Source organism: Phoca vitulina, unplaced genomic scaffold, assembly GCF_004348235.1.
Source record: "Phoca vitulina isolate PV1807 unplaced genomic scaffold, GSC_HSeal_1.0 scaffold1, whole genome shotgun sequence".
Lineage (NCBI taxonomy): Eukaryota > Metazoa > Chordata > Mammalia > Carnivora > Phocidae > Phoca > Phoca vitulina.
Window position 1 is genome coordinate 53,622,008 of NW_022589704.1, and position 23,223 is coordinate 53,645,230.

At 39.0% G+C, this 23,223-nt stretch overlaps 1 protein-coding gene across 1 annotated transcript in view; it reads left to right on the forward strand.

Annotated features, from left to right (window-relative positions):
- TTN (titin) overlaps nt 1-23,223 on the forward strand; it is a 269,983-nt gene that overhangs the window by 51,291 nt on the left and 195,469 nt on the right. The window contains exons 45-53 of the mRNA XM_032407124.1: nt 3,047-3,103; nt 14,257-17,043; nt 17,823-18,101; nt 19,892-20,455; nt 21,001-21,282; nt 21,379-21,657; nt 22,114-22,392; nt 22,490-22,768; nt 22,888-23,175. Of these exons, the coding sequence (XP_032263015.1) occupies nt 3,047-3,103; nt 14,257-17,043; nt 17,823-18,101; nt 19,892-20,455; nt 21,001-21,282; nt 21,379-21,657; nt 22,114-22,392; nt 22,490-22,768; nt 22,888-23,175 (5,094 nt within the window). The remainder of the gene's footprint in view (nt 1-3,046; nt 3,104-14,256; nt 17,044-17,822; nt 18,102-19,891; nt 20,456-21,000; nt 21,283-21,378; nt 21,658-22,113; nt 22,393-22,489; nt 22,769-22,887; nt 23,176-23,223) is intronic.

Sequence of the window (23,223 nt, forward strand, 5' to 3'; positions counted from 1 at the left end):
CCCTTTCACAAAGTGCAGAGAACACTGAGTTCTCTGGGAACGGGGCCGAAGAGGCGGTGGGCGAGGCCCCACGGATTCTCCTGCCGCTTCAGGACCTCTCCGTAAAGTGCGGCGACACGGCTCAATTCCTCTGTGTTTTACAAGATGAATCTTCTGTTGATGTAACCTGGACTCATGAAGGCGTCAAGATAGAGGGCTCTGAAAGACTAAAGCGGTCACAAAATGGAGATACTCAGTTTCTTATCATATATAACGTTCAGCCGGTAGACCAAGGATTGTATAGCTGCATTGTACACAATGACTATGGAGAGGAGACCACATCGGCAGTCCTAAACATAGAAGGTGCTTCTTTGGTTTTTACCTATGACTTGCTTCATTTCATCCTCATCGCTTTATGCAGCTTTTCGGCCACGCAGATCGAATCAGTGAATATGTTAATTAGCATATCCCTAACTTGGCCCTCTGTTGATAAAGGACTTCTGAAAGGCAGCCAGGTCATTGGCCAAACGTGTGACGAACATTACTTTCCAGTCTAGCTAGATTCAAGGAGGTTTAACTCTCAAATCTCATTTCAGAAAGTTATGGTTTATTTCATATGTGCTGCTTTTTCTAGTACTTACCAAATGAGCCACCTATGAAGTATACTGAAGAAGGTCAAAATGTTAGAGTTCCTCAAGTATTAATTATTTATTATTGTGCCTAATACTGTACCAAGTTTAAATTTAATTATTTTAATATGAGGAGGCTCAAAATTTCTCATTTCTGCCCTTTGCTTGCAGATCTGGAAGTTCTAGATGCTTATTAAGGAAATTATGAAAATAGCAAAATAGGGCACTGAAAATAATAGGGTTCTGTCTGGACCAAATTTAGGAGTCTGTAGATATTTCTCAATAGATGAGATTGCTTTACAGTCTCAGATCCTCCTGGAATCATAGAATTATCTCATGGCAAGATTATTATTTTTGTTGTTATCGTGCTCGATTTGCCCCCATGTCTGGAAGGTCCCGAATAAATTTGTCTTGGAAGAGATAAGTTCTTCCTTTTATCCATGGACTTCTCTTAGATACTAATGAAAGAGGAAAGTTATTCTTCAGGTGCTAGAATCCCATGCTGTATGTCGACAGGTAAAGGATCTTCACTGAGTCCCATGGAAGAAGTTCCAGCATCTCCAAGGGGTCCATGGAGACCTGTGACCTCAAGGTCTTTCCTGATCCATCCATACCATTTTTGAGATGTTAGAGATGAGCAGGTTATAGTACGGAGCTATGTGACCACCATCTTGGCTCTGAATTTTGAAATAGGTTCATACATCATTTAATATATCTGTAATCCTCACTCACCCACAGGAGTCTTTTTTTTTCTTAATCTGACATTTTGTTCTGTAGCTATTTCTGATAATATTTTCATAGTCCTCAAATGGAATATCTCAAGAACTGAGGTCTAGTTATGCAAATGAAATGGAAAATTCCACCATCCAGAGAGCTGACCCTCAATTTCACCATAGCTGCTGGCTAGTGCAATAATCACACAGAGTGACTGTTTATCTGGAGGTGATGTGGGTGACAACTGGGACGGGTTCTCCAGCTATATAATTGGGAGTTGGCTGTGTTGTGGAGGTAGGAGAAATGTAGGTCTTTCAACTTGCTTCCTAAGGAACCTAGGGCCACAGTACATGCTTGATCATCATGTTGCCAGAGTGGATTTGAGCTGGAGATTTTTGCCATAGGGTTTCCAGTTCACTCGGTTCTAATTGATTATATTATTAAAGTGTTCTTGGAACATGAGCATTTTTCTCTTGGAAAGTCCAGACTGCCTCTCTTATACTTAAGAATAAAGTTGAAAGATAAGCCACTTTTAAGTGTTTGAAGAATGAAGGATCAGGCACAGTTGTCTAATCATGGAACATAAGACCAGTCTTCATATGTTCCTCTTGTATTTTGGCCTTATAACTTTATTTAGGCTGCACAGTTATCCATGAAGATCAAGTAGGAATATAAAACCCCGTAAGTCTGTTTGAGTTCTGTGCATAGTAAGCACAGATGTATCATATATTAGTTTGGGGACTAACATGCTGCTTTCCTTCTCATCCTAATGACATGTCATCTTCTCTAAATTCAGCATGTGTTTTACTCTTACAAACACAGCTAATTTATTCCTTTTCCTAACTTTATTCTCACCTAGCAAAAGAATCGCAAACCAGAGCAGTTACAAAAATTGCCCTTGGTTCAGACATTAAAAATATTAAAACACTCAAAGAGTCACAAATTAAAACAAGCCATGAAGTAAAGAGAGAATCATCAAAGAAAACATCAAGTTTGTCATTCACTTCGTGCCAAAGCCTGCAAGGAACGGAGAAGCCAGGGAGTCCAGCACACGCGCGTGATGCCGCACAGATGGACGGAAGACTGAGCGGGAACCGGGGCACCCACCTTGCTGCCCCAGAAACGATTGTGTCTAAAGGCTGAGCCTTTTCCCTATATAATAAAAGCCATTTTGAGTTGAGGGCTCTTTGTTTTGCTCCTTAATATGTCATCAGACTTTGTGTAGTTTAAAGTTTTAAAGGTGGTTCAAATCAAAGGACTACTTACTAGCAGGAAACACTTAATTCTGCAGGAAAACCTGAGAATAGCCCTCGGCAAACAGTGGGAAGTTAGAAAATGCATGTTCCTTCTCAATGTGACTCCATCTCTTAGTCTCTTAGTGTTCAGTCGATAGGACATTAAAAAAAAAAAAAAAAAGAATATTCCTATAGTTTGTGGATTGTTTTTTTGAATGCATGTAAAGGCATGGGGAATTATGGAACTAAAAGTGGAAATTTCACAGAGAACCTAAAATAAAAATGTTTTTTAAAATCTTTCTGCCAACACTGTCATGTACTTTAGCAGCTCATTGATTTGTTTGGCATGGATTTGGGGGGTGCATTTGGGGGATGTAGTTTTCCATTACCAGAATAAAGAGAAAATTGTAATTGTATGAATATACGTATTGAGGCAGAAAGTATATGGAATTAATCATTAAAATCTCCATATATGTTTTTCCATTTTAGCCCCAGAATCCATTTTGCATGGGAGGATTGAAGAGCAGATTGAGGTGGAGATGAAAGGTATTGTTCTATTGGATGTGAGATTTAAGTAGAAATTCTGAAGGATTAATAGAATCCTTGAGCTGCCTACTTTTTCTTAGTAATATTGAGAAAAATGACATAGATGTACAAATATATCTCTTAGAGTATATATTACTCTGTCGCATGCCTCATTTAATATGCTGGTGGTTACATGCATTTCACGGTAATTTGTTTGATGGTAACTTAAAATTTTGTATTTAAAATGTATCAGCCACATTCAACTTCATGTTTGCAGCCATTTTCAAAAGCGTGTACTGGAAAAAGTTGTCATCTTAATGCATGAAATCAAGAAGTAGAAGTTTGTTTTCAAAATCACAGTGAATTAAATTGAACAATGGGCAATAACCTAGCTGTCATTCTCAGAATGCAATGTCATGAATGAATTATGATTGAAATGCTACTTTATTTAGGGTGTGTGAAAATGTTACATTCCCATTCCGGTGTACACTTCATGCACATTCATCATTTTAACATTGATATGTCTCTTACACTGGCTTGCAGATAAGCTGCCTTACGTGATCCGTATTGCCTGCTTTCCTTTGCATAACATTGTGACTTCATGGCTGTATTAGTTCGAATAAACGCCTTCTCATTTTATTTTAGCTAATTATTTATGGTTATAGTTCTTATAGATATTTTTAAATGGTTAATTCTCAAAAATATAATAATTTAATCTACAATCCAAAGGATCAGAAAGGGCGTTTATTCCACTCTCTGCAAGTCAGGTAAGATTTTCCTCTTAGCCATCAAAAGAACAAAGTTTTCCTGCTCTCAAAACAAACATGCACAGGAACATGTTATTTTGAAATGCATTTTTGCTTGTTCAAGAAGAATTTCAACAGTTTGAAGAAAAGACCAGACAACGAACGATTTTCGTGTCAGAATCTTTTAAACAGAGCATGGTGTTGCGTTTATTCGAACAAATATGGTGAGTGAATTTTTTTTTTATGGATTTGTGAGAATCTGTAGCATGCATTTTATTTTATTTCCTATTTTGCAATTTCATTTATTTTCAACTCTTTCAAATACTATGGAAAATCGTAAAATGCTTTATAATTTACTTTTTTTTCAGAACTGTTCTCCGAGGAGGACTCTGAACATTCTGAAAGAGATACGCGCTATGCCTTTTCAGATTCTGAAGACTTAGACCACAGCTCCGTGGCTGCTAAAAGATACGCAAGTCAAATATCTACGAGCTCCTGGCCCGAATATTTCAAGCCTTCTTTTACCCAAAAACTTACGTTTCAATATGTTTTAGAGGGGGAACCCGTTGTTTTTATGTGTAAATTAATTGCTTGTCCAACTCCAGAAATGACTTGGTTTCATAACAATCGGCCTATCCCAACGGGTCTTCGACGGGTTATAAAAACTGAGAGTGATTTACATCATCACTCTTCCAGCTTAGAGGTTAGAAGTGTCCAAAGCAGAGATTCTGGAAGTTACAGATTGTTAGCAACTAATAGTGAAGGGTCCGCTGAATCAACAGCATCGTTGCTTGTTATGCAAAAAGGGCAAGATGAGAAACGTTTAGAATTTCTGAAAAGGGCAGAACAGACACATGGAAATACAGAGGCTTTAGCTGAAAGGAGAGAAGACAGGATAAAGGTTGGCCTGAGGTTTACTGGCTCTCCCTTTAACAAAAAACAAGATGTAGAACAAATAGGAATGATGCGAACGATACACTTTAAGACAGTAAGTCCAGGCAAGAAAACTGACTTTCCGTATGATGAAGAATATTTAGAAAGTAAATCTGACATAAGGGAATGGCTTAATGTAGGTGAAAGCTTCCTGGACAAGGAGACCAAAATGAAGTTGCAACGTTTGCGGGAGGCTAGAAAAATGTTAATGGAGAAAAAGAAATTATCTCTTTCAGATATGTCCTCTGAAATAAGCGCAAGAACTCTGAGAAGTGAAGCTAGCGATAAAGACATTCTGTTCTCTAGAGAGGAGACAGAAGGCAGGTTTGTATTGGATCTAGCTGAAAATAGGGATAAGGTAGATCATTCATGTGAGGGTATTGTCCAAAATCCACAGGTCCTTCCTAACCAAATGGATCAAAATGTAGAATCTGGAGAACCTCCCACAAGCTTTCAAACTACTGTTGATGAAGAAATCCTCCAGACTGAAATAAGAATGAGCCAAGAGGCATTTCTAAGAGAAAGTCTCCAAAAAGACCATTTATATGGTGGGATTCTAGTAAGCGAGAATACCCAAGCAAGAGAACAACTTGAAGAAATTATGACCAAAACTGAAATTGGAGAGTCCTCTAGATACATCACTGTTATAAATGAGAACGAGGAAATATATGAGACTCCTGAAGAGGTGTCCCAAGTTATTATTCCACATGCCAGTGAAGCTTTTGGTGCAGTTATAAATATTGGAGAAAATACAGAACTAGATAGTGAGAGAATAAGAAAAGATGATTTGAGAGAATTACAGCACTCTACTTTCACAGAAGCTGATGAATTTGAAACCAAGCAAGAAGGAAAGACCACAAGATTTTTGGAAAGTTCCTTCCGAAAGCTTCCACAACATTGCCCACCTTCATTTCTTCACGAAATTGAATCTCAAGAAGTTTATGAAGGTGACAGTTGTAAATTTGTGTGTCACTTTCAAGGATATCCTCCACCCATAGTGACGTGGTATAACAATGATATACCAATCCCACGTAACCGAGGCTTTATCACTCATACCTTGGAAAACTATTCAATATTAACTTTTTCTTCTGTTCTTCCTCAAAATGAAGGTTCTGTTACCTGTGTGCTATTTAACCAATACGGAACAGTAAAAACAACTGGTACACTTAAAGTGAAGGTAAAGCAAGGGCGCGGTGTTGACACACATACACTCCCAGTGTTGAGCGAATACGCTGATGAGGAAGAAGAGCTGGCATTGGTGTTTGACCAGACAAAAGGCATTCAGCCGCCTTGGAGACAAAAGGGCCAAAAACATCTCCAAACGAACTTCCCAGTTCCTCCCTCTGCAGACACAGAATTGCTCTGCTTTCCTGTAGAAATTCAGGTAACAGCAGCTACTCCCACCCCAGAACAGGATAAAGAGTCAAGAGAGTTGTTTCACTCTGAGGAGTTGGAACCTAGAGCAACACCTCAGGATGAGGCTCCTCAGTCACCAAAACACAAATTTATATTTTCGTCGGATATTACTAATGAGCCACCAAAAATGTTACAGGAAATGCCAAAGCATACCAGGTGTAGAGAAGGGGATTCCATAGTATTTGAATGTTTATTGTCTGGTGAGCCTAAACCAGTCGTGACATGGTTTCAAAATGGGCTCCTATTAAAGCAGAACCAGAAGTTTCAGTATGAAGAAGTTAATTTTAGCTACAGATTATATATTAATGATATCAATTCTCAAGACTCTGGAAAATATAAATGTGTTGCTGAAAACAATTCAGGAACAGTTGAGAGTGTTTCAGATCTGACAGTGGAACCGGTCACTTACAGGGAGTCTAGTCAATTAGAAAATACTGGTGGAATTTATGCAAAATATTCCAGAGATCAACAAATTCAGGGAGAATCTGTAAGGGCACATTTTTATGATTATCCACCTGGTCCTTTTACTCCCCAATCCAATATAAAAGAACATTCCGTAAGGGAACATTTTCAAAGCCTTGAGACAATTGAACAGATAGATCAGAAAGATCAGGTTCGTTGCACATATTCTAGAGAAAAACTACCCAGATTTATGCAGGTTGCTTCTAAAGCCATAAAAATCAACAAGCCTGTCACAGCCAAACTCATACGGTGTCAGGGTGAAGGGAAAGAGGGACACATAAATGAAAAATCAAAGCTGTGCCAAGCAGAGGGTACTGTTTATCCATTTGTTGATGATCTCAGTGAAGTTAAAAGAATTAGGAAAGAGGTAAAAAATGATTTCAGAAAAGTTGGTGATGCAGAAAGGGAAAATGTGCAAGAATATGCCCAAAGTGACTATTTACCAAATATCCAGTCTGAGAGAACTTCTGATAGTTACAATCCAAAAGATTCATCTATCCTCATATATGAAGAACCCCTTGAAGAGAGACACTACCCAAGGAAAAATGTGAAGCATAGAATCATTGCATTTGGAAAGTTACAACATGTAGAAAAAGGAGTTCTAGAAAAAATACTTACCAGGAAATCACTTGTCAATCCTCCTCAGAGGGAGCTTGGTGACAGAGACTTACCATTAAAGCAAAGAGAATCAAGATCAAGTAACCTAAATGCAAATATGTATCAGGCAGAGACAATGTCTCCAGTTACTGAACCAGATTCATCTGACATTGTAATGAATTTAAAGCTGCTTTCTTCTCAAACTCATAAGGAATTTCAAGTACAAGAGAGGGAACAACAGAAAGAAATAGGTCTTAGAGATCAATCTGTAATTTCTGGAAGGGGGGAACATGAAGCACCTATTACATTTGACTTAAAGCAGTCCCACTCTCAAATAGAAAATGCAGATCTAAAAGTCCAAGCATTAGATGGTGGTCAACCAGAAGAAGCTTATTTTAAAATCCAACATCCTGCTTCTGAAATAGCTGATGGTGAGAGCATTGTATTTGATCTAAAACAAATGTATTCTCATATAGGAGATCCAGCTAAGGAATTCCAAGAGCCAGAAACTTGGCAACAGGAAACACCTTATAAAGAAGAAATTGCTGGCACTGAAACATTACAATCTGAGACACAAAATACCTCTAAGACTGTGCTAAATAACATATTTAGCAGTCCAGAAATGTCTTCCTGTCAGGAGTTTTCAAATAGGACTGTGTTGGAGAAAAGTCATTTTGATGAAAATATCCTGTCTTTGGAAAACCATATACAGGAACATAATTTAGAAATTTTAAATCCCAATATTTCTCTTAAATCCTTTTCCAAAGAAACCCATGATGAATCATGTGCCCTACTTCAAACCTCATCTGCTGATGTAGGAGAAACTGATATTTCTGAGGAAAAAAGTTCTCTAGAAAATGGAGGTAGAAGTTTCATTCCACATTTGAAAAAAGCAGCAAGCGAGGAAAAGCTTTTAGAGGTCTGTGAAAAGGAAGAAGAACACACTTTGGAACCAGAGTCGGCATTATTTCAGATGCAGGATGGAAGGACACAGGGATATGTCACTGGAATTTTGGGAGACGACAGAGGTGATGTTCACGAGGCAGCCACATGCCACAAAAAAGTCTCCTTGAGCAAGCGCTTTCCATTCTTGACGACTGAAGACCAGCAGAATCCAAATAAACAAATAAGGGAAAAAATCGATGCCTTTGGAAAAGAAAAATGTTATGAAGAAGTTCAGGTTCAGAATGAAACTTCTCTCTCCACTACTGAAGAAGAAAAGATAGAAACTTGTTTTTCTGAAAATCTTCCTAAATCAGATGACGCACATACAACAGAAGTAATGGACTCTGAGACCTCCCTAATACAGTATTTACTTGCTGCTGGAAAGCACGAAGTTCCTCAAACTAAAGACACCAAACACAAGGCAAATCTTCTCCAGAGTGAATCAATCAGGTCAATGGAGGTTGAAGAAGTAACTTTCAACACTGTGTATGAATACTACAACCAACAACAGGAATCATTATGTCGCCCATTTTCCCCTGAATCTGATATTTCGATTGATGTGGGAAGTACAAGCAGTGAGGAAATCTCAGAGTTAGATCAGTTTTATACCCCACCATCATCTGTTGAACATTTTGAAACTCCAAAGTCTCCTGATTTATATTTTACTCCTTCAGATACAACTAAACAATCCGCAACAAATTCGGGAGGTGAGACTGTGGAAAGAACTACACCTTTAGAGGAAGCTGCCGAAAGGTACTCCACGCCTTCTGAAGGCGAGGTAGCAGAGAGATATTCCACACCTCCAGGAGAGGCACTGGAGAGATATTCCACACCCCCAGGGGAGACACTGGAGAGATATTCCACACCCCCAGGGGAGGCTCTAGAGAGATACTCTACACCGCCAGGAGAGGCACAGGAAAGATATTCTACACCCCCAGGGGAGACAATAGAGAGATATTCTACACCTTTAGGAGGAGAAACAGTTGAAAGATATTCTATTCCTACTGGAGGACCAAATCCCCCTGGAAACTTAAAAAGGTACCCATCAAAAATAGAAAGGGAGGACAGTACACCAAGTGAACATTTCCATACACCTACAGGAGAGAGAAGTTCAGCTAATGAACTATGGCGTTCCGATTCATTTGGCACACCCAATGAAGCCATTGAACCAAAAGACAATGAAATGCCGCCATCTTTCATTGAACCTCTGACCAAAAGGAATGTATATGAAAACACAACATTAGGCTTCATTGTTGAAGTTGAGGGCATTCCAGTTCCTGGTGTGAAATGGTATCGAAATAAATCTTTGCTAGAGCCAGATGAAAGGATCAAAATAGAAAGGGTGGGTAATGTATGTTCTTTGGAAATTTCTAACATTCAAAAAGGAGAAGGGGGAGAGTACATGTGCCATGCCGTAAACATCATAGGGGAAGCAAAGAGCTTTGCAAAAGTAGACATAGTACTCCAAAAAGAAAGAGCAGTGGCCCTCCCACCTCCAGTAACACATCAGCATGTCATGGAGTTTGATTTGGAAAACACAACGTCATCAAGAACTCCTTCTCCTCAAGAAATTGTCCTGGAAGTTGAATTAAGTGAAAAAGATGTTGAAGAATTTGAGAAGCAAGTGAAAATAGTCACAGTTCCTGAATTTACTCCTGATCACAAAAGCATGATTGTGAGTCTGGATGTTCTACCACTGAATTTAGCAGATCCAAATATGGCCTCAAGGGAGGAAGAAGACAAAAATTTAAAAATTGATTTAGAAGTATTTGAAATGCCTCCTCGATTTATAATGCCTATTTGTGATTTTAAAATTCCAGAAAACTCAGACGCTGTGTTCAAATGTTCAGTCATAGGCATCCCTAGCCCAGAAGTTAAATGGTATAAAGAATATATGTGTATTGAACCAGATAACATCAAATATGTGATCAGTGAGGAGAACGGAAGTCACACCCTTAAAATTCGAAATGTCTGTCCGTCTGACAGTGCCACATACAGGTGCAGAGCTATGAATTGTGTAGGAGAGGCTATCTGCCGGGGATTTCTCACCATGGGAGATTCCGAAATGTTTGCTATGACAACAAAGAAAAGCAAAGTGACTTTAAGCAGCTTGAAGGAAGAGTTAGTCTTAAAGAGCAAATATTCAGGCAGCTTTTTTGAATTTCAGGTGGTGGAAGGGCCTCCCAGGTTTATCAAGGGTATTTCTGACTGTTACGCACCTTTAGGCACAGCAGCTTATTTCCAGTGTTTAGTTCGTGGCTCTCCACGACCCACAGTTTACTGGTACAAAGACGGGAGATTGGTGCAAGGTACGCGGTTCTGTGCTGAGGAGAGTGGCACAGGGTTCCACAACCTGTTCATAACGAGCTTAGGAAAAGATGACGAAGGTGAGTACAGGTGTGTGGCTATGAACAAGTCAGGAATGGCAGAGACCTGTGCAGCCCTCACCCTAACTTAGTTTCTTGTGCAAAGTTTCAGTGCCTCCGTAATGATTAAATTGATTTGAGTGCTTCCATATTTTCCAAATTATAAAGATCCAATCAATTTCCAAGTATGTCTACTCGGTCTGAATTTGATACATTGAAAACCCCTGGGAAAACAGTTTCTCTCTGTAGAAATCTCATTATTTGTAGCACATGTAAATATTCTGTGATCTCAACTATGGAACTCTGACGTGTCAACTCTGCTGTGAATCATCAAGCACGATTAAATATCTCCGTGGCTACCTAACTGTTTGTACCACTGCTTTACCCTCGTGCCTCCTCCAAAAAGAGTTTCGGTAGAATGCATTCTCTTTTAGCAGATAAACTATTTACGTAAAGTAAAACATAAGATGGAAGACCGGGTCAGATGACCATGCAGACAAATTGGTAAGGTAAATCTCCTCTCTGCTCTGAGTATAAGTCATTTTTGAAATTGTAACCCTTTTGTATCCAAATCCAGGCTTACTGACTTGGATTTAGAATAGATATGACAAACAACAGAAACCAGCTTCACGCGATTGATAACTAGTTCTATAATCTGTTTTACATTGCAACCTTAGTATGTTTGTTTGGCTCTTTTAAAATTATTTTCATTATTAATATTTAACTCCTGCGGATTTTGAAGGGACCAATGGTACATTCTTTTTGGGTGGAGTTCATCTAGACATTTGTACATTTGCAAGATATGCAAAGAAAGATCTTTCCACTTTTGGGAATACCCCATTTTCTCAATTTTTAGAATGCCATCAGGTGGTAAATGCAGCATTCACTTGATAGTGGCCTGGCGGAGAAGGGAAACTACTATATGACATTTATATAGAGATTTTAAACTGTAGTCCAATTTCAGAATCTTTAACATTAGAAGATAGAAGATGGGGCATTTTTAGTATCGAGCAATATGGTAATTTGTATTTCAGATTATATGCAAATAACAAGGTAATAAGCTTTCCTGTCATTTTTAAACCAACTAGAAATTTTTAAAACTAACTAGAAATTAAAAAGCATTCAAATTTAAGATATATATGTCTCTAAAGTGACTTTGTGTTTCAAAATTATAATAAATTCACAAAATTCTTGACAGTGTACCTATGTATCACTGTGAACCTGAATCTTCTCACATAAGATGTAATAAATATAAGACCATTCAGTTTTCTTATCTGAAAATGAGGAGTTGGACCAAAAGACCTCAGAGGTGATTGTTCAACTCCGTGATTCTGTGTCATCCCAGTGGTAACTTTTCTTAATATAATTTAGGATAAATTTGTTTTGCAACAAATGATGAGAAAATAATAGAATATAGTAATGAAGTTATGAATCTTTACTCCCTCCAACTCTGAATTACTCACTGTTACCTAACAGCTGGATTTGTCCTCTGCATTGAACAACTTTTATGTATCATGATCATATTAAACATATTGTTTTTAATTCTAAAAAGTTAAGCAATTTAAATTTAATTTTCAAAAGAATTCATATATTCAATTATGTTTGTTTCTTTCATCTATCAATTTTTTATTCCCACAGTAGGATTCCCTTAAAGCCTTCCAAATTCAAAGAGCAATTGAGAATGTGCAGAATACAGACAGAGCAGTCAGGCTTACACCCCTCCCCACCCTACCCCCCTAAAACATCTGTTTTACCTGTTTTGAGTCACCATAACTCATCCAGATAGATATACTATTGTGGAACAATCATTTCTGTTTCAACCAGTGAGACCACTGTATCTGTGATAATAAGTATAGATATAATGTAATATATCACATCATAAATCTCTGGAATAAAACTAATTCTATGGTTTAGGGACTTAGGGATTTACTCTACTCCTAGTTACAAAATGGATGTTTCAATAAATTAGAAATTCAGGTCATGACAAAAAGGACAATGGCTGGTGCAGTGACAGCTCAAAACCTGTTTCAGGAAAGAAGGAAGGAAGGAGGAAAAGAGGGAAGGAAGGAAGAAGGGAAAAAACATTGTAATGCCTTATTGAATTTGCAGGAAGGAAGAGTTTGATTTTGCTCATTAGAATTCTTTTATTCTCAAATACATTGAATTGAGGATATTCAGAATAACAAATGACTGAAGAAAGAAAAATAAGCCTTGTCTAACTTACTTGGCTTACTTATTGTTGTAGATAATTAAATGGAATTTTTTCTGATTCAATGGCACATAACTTAAAAGCCTGAAATATTAATTTCTCTGATGCTGGATAAAGAATTCATTGTATTATATGTAGTAGAGTTTAGACATAATTATTAGCTGCTCCTACTACATGTACTTTTAACTATACCTTTCATGTTTCAGCACATTTGAATTTTATTTACTGCATTTTTTATGGTCAATATACCATGTTAGAAGTAAGGAAAAACAACTGAAAATATTTCAACATATTAGTGAGTTGGGGTATTTTAAATATTCACATTCATTCCCTTTACAGATATTTTGGGAGCTCAAGTGAAGGGACATGAGTAATAAATGTAAAGTTAAGTGGTCACCATTAGTATGTGAAATTAGTCAATGGTTTTGTGACTTACTAATTGAAATAATAAATAACTGAGTATGTATTCTACATGCCATCGATAAATTTTGCCAGTACATTTATAGCCAATAGACACTAGAGTTGTGCCTTCTAATGTTTCTATGCCAGAACAGAGAGGAATTAAGGCATGACTATTCCATGTGATGCAAGGGGAGTGAATTAATAAAATAATAATTCTGCTTTGGGGGAAGGTAATAAAACTATTACTAACAGAGCTGTTCTACATTCCTACCAGATTTAATGAAAAGCCTAATTCCTTCTTATCAAATTATGCCTGTCATCCATGATATTATGTAAAGAATATCTGTTATTCACTCTTTTGTTTTTTTGTTCAATAATGTTGTATAGGTATTTCTCACACAATAAAGTACAATCCAATTTTTAATGTTGGAGTTATTTTCTTTCATTCCTGATTCTCCCATTTTCTTGACTTAACAAAAGCCTTATTATAAAAGCTTTGTTGAAATAATATGGCAATTTACATGGCCAACGAAGGCCCGAATTTCTAGTAAGTAAAAATGGTGGTTCTCTTACAAATTCAAATTAAGCATTTCCTATAGCCTCTTTTTAATAATAGCTTCAGTTTATAAGCAGTAACTGAAACATAAGTGTTTTATTTTGGAAATAATCAGTCTTCAGTTTGACAATGGCTATCATTCTTAAGAAAATTCTAAACATAAATAATAATTCTGGATCTTTTTAGAAATTGATTTAAATAATCCTGGATTCTTTTATTGTAAATATATAGGCAACAGTTTTTTAAACTTTTTATAATTGGGATTATATCACAGAGAAAAACTCATAGAACAGCTTTAAAATTTATAAACTCTAACACAAATGATATGGATTTGCATGAGTATAATATTTATAGTATGTGATATAATGAGCTAAGATTAAAAATTTAGAAATGTCCTTTCTTATAAATCTCAAGATAATCTAATGATTCCAGGAATAAAGCAGAGGAAGGCCATCAGTTGGTGCATAATTTTTTGACTTCTATTTTTTTGTTGCTGTTAAATAAAATTGATAGTAAAATACTAATCACTTTTCCCCATACAGAGTTTTCTATTTCTCTTCTGTCTGCTGAGGAAGAAGGATTCCAAACCTATAGCTCTGGCCTTCAGTTATCTAATAGAAATGAAACACTTGAACTTTTGTCTGAACCTCCAATTCGTTCAACTATATTTGATTCCAAAAAAGAATGCCATGTTCCAGTTTTCATCAAAGAAGTGTCAAATGCTGAAATAAGCATAGGGGATGTGGCTAAACTGTCTGTTACTGTCACTGGCATTCCCAAGCCTAAAATTCAGTGGTTCTTTAATGGAGTAATGTTAACCCCTTCTGCCGACTACAAATTTGTTTTTGACGGCAATGATCATAGTTTGATCATTCTGTTCACCAAATTTGAGGATGAGGGGGAGTATACTTGTATTGCCAGTAATGAATACGGACAGACAGTATGCAGTGCCTATCTAAAAATAAGTTCCAAAGGAGAGGGGCACAAAGAGACAGAACCAGAACCAGTGGAAAAAATTCTGGAAAAGTTTAAAGGTCCTTGTCCTCCTTACTTCCTTAAGGAGTTCACACCAATTCACTGTGCTCGGGGACTCCCTGCTGTCTTTGAGTACAGGGTTCTTGGAGAGCCTGCACCCACTGTTTCTTGGTTCAAAGAAAATAAGAAGCTTTGCACCAATGTTTATTACACCATCATTCATAATCCTGATGGTTCTGGAACATTCATTGTCAATGACCCTCAGAGGGAAGACAGTGGCCTCTATGTCTGTAAAGCAGAGAATATGTGGGGTGAGTCCACCTGCACCGCAGAGCTGCTTGGGCTTCTGGAAGACACAGACATGACTGATGCTCCGAGCAAAGCAGAGCCCACACCGGAGGCTACTAAAGATTTTCCACAGATGTCATTAAAGGGTCCTGCAGTTGACGCATTTGATTCAGAGCAGGAAATTGCAGCTTTTGTAAACGACACCATTTTGAAACCTGCTTCAATTGCAGAAGAAACCCAGCAGCTTTCTTATGAGCATCTTGTTAAAACCAGTGAACTGAGTAGTCAGGTTACTTTAGTGGCTGGGCAGTTGCAATCCACAGTCATGTTGGAGCAGAATGTACCTGATCCAGAAAGCACCAGGGCACTTCTTTCCATCAATGGCACTATTCATGTTCAGCCTATCAAGGAGCCATCTCCCAATTTACAGCTGCAGGTTGTCCAGTCCCAGAAAACCCTCCCCAAAGAAGATGTCCTAAGGCTTCAAGAGCCTGAGTCACAGGTGGTCCTATCAGATACCGAAAAAATCTTCCCAAGTGCCATGTCTGTAGAAGAAATTAGTTCACTGACGGTGGAGCCTCTGCAAATTTTACTCACTGAACCTGAAGGGAGTTATCCACAGCCTGCAGTAGAAGAAGCTCCGGCCCATTCATATCCAACCTCTGTGGCTGAGGAAGGGCTGTCACCAAAAGAAAGGACAGCGTGTGCAATGGACAAAGAGCAAAGAGTGACCCTTCCAAAGCAAGAGGCACAGAGAGCCCTCACCCTGAATCAGAGCTTAGCTGAGGGAAGCATGGAAAGTTTTAAGGGTCCTGATGTCATAACCTCTGAGGTCAACTGGGAGACCCGGGTCCCTTCAGAACACACATACACAGAAGATGAAATTTTGATGGAAAGTGCAGATCAACTGGAAAGCGCAGGGCAAGATTTTGCAGCCAGGACTGAGGAAGGCAGGTCCTTAAGGTTTCCACTAGCGTGTGAGGAAAAGCAGGTCCTGCTCAAGGAGGAGCATTCTGACAACCTGGCCGTGCCCCTGAGCCAAGCCAGTGAGTATAAAAAAGAGCGCATGATGATAAATGGTGTGCAAGAGGTGCACGCGAGTGACACTCTTTCTAAAGAGAGTTTGCTTCCTGGAATTCCAGAAGAACAACGATTAAACCTCAAAACTCAGATCCGCAGGGCTTTGCGAGCAGCAGTGGCCAGTGAGCAACCAAGTCTTTTCTCTGAATGGTTAAGGAACATTGAAAAGGTGGCCGTGAAGGCCATAAACTTCACCCAAGAACCCAAACGCATTCTGTGTACCTACCTTATTACCTCGGTGAAGACTCTAACGGAAGAATTAACCATTGTTATTGAAGGCATTGATCCTCAAATGGCTAACTTGAAAACTGAACTTAAGGATGCTTTGTGCTCTATCATATGTGAGGAAATACACATCTTGACAGCAGAGGATCCCAGAATCCAGAAAGGAGCCAAAGCAGGCTTGCAGGAAGAGATGGGTCCTTTTTCAGATTCACAGAAGGTTGAAGCAGTCTGGGAACTAGAAGTCGAATCTAAACATCTTGTCTCTGCGGAAGAGGTCAGCCATTTTCATGTGGAAAGTCAGGTCAAAGTTGTGGATACCGCACCTGTCCCTGATGGCGTTGCTCCGGCTGCTAGGCCTGATGAAAAACAGGATGAGACCCCAAAGCCGTCAGAGGAAAGAGAGAAGTCCTCTGGAAGTGGTACCGGGGAGGTTGGCCTAGGAGAGCTACAGGAAGCTGAGGGTAGCTTAGTCGAAGAGGACGGTCCTGTCATACACACACCCTTGGGTGACATGACTGTGGAGGAAGGCGATATTGTAAACCTCACGTCATCCATAACAAATGCCAAAGAGGTGAATTGGTATTTTGAGAGCAAACTGGTGCATTCAGATGAAAAGTTCAAGTGTTTACAAGACCAAAATACATATACGCTAATAATCGACAAAGTAAATACAGAAGAACATCAAGGAGCATATACCTGTGAGGCCTTGAACGACAAGGGAAACGCAGCAACTTCGGCCAAACTCACTGTAGTCAAAAGAGGTTGGATTTTAAGGATGAGGGGGCTCAAGCTCTAATGTTCACTGGATTGTAATGATTTAGTTTCCATCACTGAGTGTTCACTTACCTGCCTCTGCCACAATGTGATTTGTGTAGAGTAAGAACGAAAGCACAGACATAATCATGGTTATTAGTTCTCCTTTTTCCTTACTGCCTTACGGGGTAGTACATTATTCTATCTACGTTACTATTTATTTCTAAAATAAGGTGTTATTTTCATATGTTCCATAATACCAATATGTTTTTTAGTTTATATTTACTAGAAAATACTTTAATATATAATAAAAGCTGTCAGTGAACACCTCGCTGTCTGAAATTGCCAATCTCATCCCTAAATTCAGAATAACCATGATTAATTGTCCATTTGTGTTTCTTATTTGTATTTCTTTTTTGATGTTGTTTCACTTCATCACTGTATTTAGTGTATCACTTTTTTTAAATGCTGTTCACAGTGTTCTTAGCATGGTATATTTAAAGAATATATCATGTTGTTATGCATGTGAGCCCATAGCATCACATTTTAATCATGTTTTTCACAATCCACGGCAAAGTAATGATTGAGTATGTTAAAAGCTACTTATTGTCTTCTTTTACCTTCAGTGATTGTTCTCATTTTCCAGTCACTTGTCTTCAACTGCTGCAATCCATCTCACCAATTTCAACTGTTTTACTTCATTAACAGCAACAAAAGTGAGAAGAAAAAGAAAAATGTGGTCTGCCTGATAAGGAGGCATGCTAATGGCCTCTGTTTCCCTTTGCAGCTGCCCCAGTGATCAAAAGGAGAATCGAGCCCCTGGAAGTAGCTCTGGGCCACCTAGCCAAATTCACCTGCGAGGTCCAAAGTGCCCCCAATGTCCGGTTCCAGTGGTTTAAAGCTGGCCGAGAAATTTATGAAAGTGACAAGTGTTCTGTTCGCTCTTCGAAGTATGTCTCCACCCTGGAAATCCTGCGAACCCAGGTTGTGGACTGCGGCGAGTACACCTGCAAAGCTTCCAACGAGTATGGCAGCGTCAGCTGCACAGCCACGCTAACTGTGACAGGTAAATGACACAGCTTGAGGTGGTTGTCCTGTGTCACACTGTTGCCTATTTTGCTTTTCGTGCAGGTGCAGGATGGGCTGGTCCTGCCAACTGGAGAGACCAACAGCCAAGCTATAACATGGTGGCTGGGTCATGCAACGTCTGTGTGGGACGAGAACTCATTCTTTACCGTCCTATTTCTAAGAGCAGCTAAAGGAAAAAGAAAAATAACTTATTATTTTGAAAACAATGTCAAGGAATCCAATGAGCAGTGGCACCTGAAAGTTTGGTTTGGGGGTTGTTTTTTTGTTTGGTTTGTTTTGTTCTCTCTCTCTCTAAAATGACTAGCTTGGTGGAAATATCTTGGCTAACTCCTCATGGCCTGGCTAGGCACTTAATATGACACATTCAGGACAGTTTGTTGCGACCAAAAAATAAATAATGTCCCATTGTATTTAATAATTTGCAACCAGTTAACCAGTTAAGAACAGCATTACAAACTGGAAAAAAAAAAAAAAAAAAAAAGGAAAAGCCAGAGCATAAGACCAAAGTTAAATCCTAAAATAGGACAGGGAGCTACACAGGATGACAAACTAGGATTCTCACCCTAGTCTTTATTACTGATTTGAAAAATAAGAGCAACTGCATAAATATTCTGTTCTTAATTTCCTAATTGACAAACAAGATGACTTTTGAGTAGTTCACACTCATCAAGTATTTGAATTCCCCCATTAGCAAAAAAAAAAAAAAAAAAATCAGTGGTGCTTTCCTTTACTTTGTCTGTCTGTCTCTGTCTCTTGCTCTTTTGCTTTCTTCTTCCAAGGGAAAGTGTGAATGTAAACTCTGGGGTAGCAATTCCCTGTGTTGTTGAGAGAAGACATGCACTAAATATCTGGGTGGGACAGCCCCTTGGTCTTTTCCAATAGAAGCATGAAGAGGAAAGGCAAACAGCACATCTTTCTGGCTTGGAAAAGTCAGGGTTCCCTGTAGCTCCCTGCCCCACAACTCTTTTACGTATTAAAAAATCTGAAACCCAGGCCCATGATAACCCATCTAGTGGTTTCACTTTGTGATCAGAGTCTCCATGTAACCAGCTGCATGGCAGTATTCTTAATGACACTTTTGAAAACCTCTTCACCCAAATTAGGCCAGTTCAGCAAGGGGACTAATACCTGAGCTTTCAAATAATAAGAGAGAAAGAAGGAGGAGGAGAATTCTTTTTAAATTGGAAAGAGGTTCCTAAAGGCTTCCTCCAAAGTGCAGAATGGAAATGGGAAATTACTGCTCTAAATATTTTTACAAGTTTGAAATGACTTAGGGGATGAATTCAAAGTTGGGCCATTGAAGGATTTGCTGATGGTTGACATGAAGTTTAGAGAGACTTCACAAAACTACTCTATCTTCTCATCACTTAATGTCCCTACTCTTCAAGAGAGTCGAGTGCATTTTATTTATCTTCTTTACACAGTCTTCTAATTCACAGAATTAAAGGAGCAGCTGAATTACTTATCAGATAATTCAGACAGCTAATCAGCTACTAAACTCTTTAATAATAATAATGTCACTAGACAAAGCAACATTTGTTCTTTCCTTTAATGGAGATATTGAAAGTGCTGTCTCACTCCTCCATAAAGAACTCTCTCATCCCTTTCCTTTGATAAATCTTTTCATCTAATTAATTATCCTATTTTAAATAATGTCTCGTGTCTATCTAAATATGTAACTCATCTTTTCTCTTTCTTAGAATATATAATTACAGCAAGAGCTTCTGTGGGGACAGAATATAATGTTGAAAAAAATTTCTTTTGCAGAGGCATATCCACCAAGCTTTTACTCCAGACCTAAGTCCGTTACAACTTTTGTGGGTAAGACAGCCAAGTTCCTGTGCACAGTATTAGGGACTCCCGTGATTGAAACCATTTGGCAGAAAGATGGTGCTGCGCTATCACCTTCCCCTAACCGCAAGATTTCAGAGGCAGAAAATAAACACAGTTTAGAACTCTCAAACCTTACAATTCAAGATAGAGGAGTTTATTCTTGTAAGGCTTCTAACAAGTTTGGAGCTGACATCTGCCAAGCTGAGTTAATCATCATCGACAAGCCGCATTTCATTAAAGAATTAGAACCTGTGCAATCAGCGATCAATAAGAAGATCCACCTTGAGTGCCAAGTAGATGAAGACAGGAAAGTGACAGTAACATGGAGCAAAGATGGGCAGAAACTCCCCCCTGGGAAAGATTATAAGATCTATTTTGAAGATAAGATAGCATCACTTGAGATCCCTCTGGCTAAACTAAAAGATTCAGGAACCTATGTTTGTACTGCTTCCAATGAGGCTGGGAGGAGCTCCTCTTCAGCAACGGTTACTATCAGAGGTAAGAAATGTGTGAATGTTATTTTTCACTTTAAGGATGCCGCTGGAGAAAAACTGTTGACAAACCATGCAGTCCATACATTTTATTACTAAATTTCGTCCAAGCAAATGTTTTGGTTTGGGGAAATCTTGGCATTGTCAGATTTTATATTTTCAAACTTCTTCAGAAGCCACTCTATTCTTTTAAAACTGCCATTAACAAAACTTGCTTACAATTCCTTCTAAGAACTTCAAGTGTCTAGGCAATCCTTAACTGTCTTCTCTTATGCAATTGTTTTTTGTATAAGACAAAGAGTGTGCTTTTTGTATAAGACAAGAGTTCACTTGCTTTTGTGTTTGTTTGTTTGTTTGTTTAATTGAGAGACCGGGAAAGGGTTTTAAAATCGTGGAACCCTGGAGAACTACCGAGGGCACCACAACCCTTTCAGAAATTTCATCGAGATATTTGATATCTGTTGTGTCTTCTTGTGGCATATGTCTCCTTTTCCCTTGTGGAGTTGGTTCTTCAGATCGCTTCCCTTTTTCTTTTTTGTTGGCTTCCTGTAGAACCACCATCCTTTGTGAAGAAGGTGGATCCCTCTTATTTAATGCTGCCAGGTGAATCAGCACGCCTCCACTGCAAACTGAAAGGCTCACCTGTGATCCAGGTCACTTGGTTTAAAAATAACAAAGAACTTAATGAGAGTAACACTATTCGAATGTCTTTTGTCAATTCTGAGGCTGTGCTTGATCTGACGGATGTCAGAGTTGAAGAGAGTGGCAGTTACTCGTGCGAGGCAGTGAACGACGTTGGCAGTGACTCGTGCAGTGCTGAAATAGTTATCAAAGGTTTGTTTACTCGGAGGCCGTGGGTTTTCTGAGAAAAGATCTTCTTTTTACTTGCTCGGGACACCTTACTTACACAGCGCTTTCGTGCTTTTGTAGAGCCTCCTTCTTTCATCAAAACTCTTGAGCCTGCAGATATAGTGAGAGGAACCAATGCCCTTCTTCAGTGTGAAATCGCAGGCACGGGACCGTTTGAAATTAGCTGGTTCAAAGACAAGAAGCAAATTCGAAGTAGTAAAAAGTACCGGTTGTTCTCTCAGAAGTCTCTGGTGTCTCTGGAGATCTTTTCTTTCAATAGCGCAGACGTCGGTGAATACGAATGTGTTGTTGCCAATGAAGTTGGGAAGTGTGGCTGTGTTGCTACACACTTACTAAAAGGTCAGTGCCTGCACGGAACGACGCCTCACTAACAAACTGGCGGAATAGCTCTCCTAACCCGCCGAAGGAGAACTGGCGCTTTTTCTTCTTCTCCTAACCCGTGAAAATATGTTTCCCTTTTGCTTTAACCTGGGACCTTGGGGACAAAGTCAGTGACCTTCATCAGTCTTTATTCTGAGGTGACTGTAAATATTTACTCTCCAATAACAAAAGTGGGTTCCATAATAATCTTTTATGACCATGTTGTCTGCTGATAACCACGTATCTTCTGTGCTTCTTTCTCTCAGACGGAGGTGTCACTCTTCTTAAATTTTAATTTATTCTTCTCGTTAACCGACACTATGGAAGGGTGGTATTGGACAAGAGAAATGTAATCGAGAGGAAACACTTAAATGTATCTGGTGTCGGAGGTGTTTGGGAATTGATAAGCTTTGTCTGTTCTCTTTCTTTAACTAGAACCGCCAACGTTTGTAAAGAAAGTAGATGATTTTACCGCACTAGCTGGTCAAACTGTTACCTTACAAGCTGCCGTGAGAGGGTCAGAACCCATCTCTGTCACCTGGTTTAAAGGACAAGAGATCATTAAAGAAGATGGGAAGATCAAAATGAGCTTTTCTAATGGTGTTGCGGTCTTGATCATCCCTGATGTTCAGATTAGTTTTGGTGACAAATACACCTGTCTGGCTGAAAATGAAGCCGGAAGCCAAACATCTGTTGGGGAATTAATAGTTAAAGGTTCGTGTAGCAACATTTTAACTTAGAATGGCTCTTTCCCTGTAGAGTGGAACCCTAATGCACACTTGGTCATGCTTACTATTTAATACCATTGTAGAACCTGCCAAAATTGTTGAGAGAGCAGAGCTGATCCAGGTGACAGCTGGAGACCCAGCCACGCTGGAGTATACGGTCACAGGCACCCCAGAACTCAAGCCCAAATGGTACAAAGATGGAAGACCTTTGGTTGCTAGTAAAAAGTATCGAATAAGTTTTAAAAACAATGTTGCCCAGCTCAAATTTTATTCAGCGGAACTGCACGATAGTGGCCAGTACACATTTGAGATTTCCAATGAAGTGGGCAGCAGCTCCTGCGAAACAACATTCACTGTATTAGGTTAGTACCTTCAGAAACCAATGCTTACATGTTCCCTTGTAATGCAACCAACGAGCAAGAATAAAATCACCGAGCACGCTTCCATGTTTATCTTTCTTCTCTTCTTGTGCCATGAACAGATCGAGACATCGCTCCATTTTTTACCAAACCCCTACGCAACGTGGGCAGTATTGTTAACAGTACCTGTAGGCTGGACTGCAGGATCGCTGGCTCTCTCCCCATGAGGGTGTCCTGGTTCAAGGATGGTAGAGAAATAGCTTCTTCTGACAAATACAGAATAGCCTTTGTGGAAGGCATGGCCTCTTTGGAGATAAGCAGAGTAGACGTGAATGATGCGGGCAGTTTCACTTGTCGAGCCACGAATTCCGTGGGAAGCAAAGATAGCAGCGGAGCCCTGATTGTGCAAGGTTGGCCGGAGACTTTGCATTTCATTCTACCATAGACGATGTTCAAAT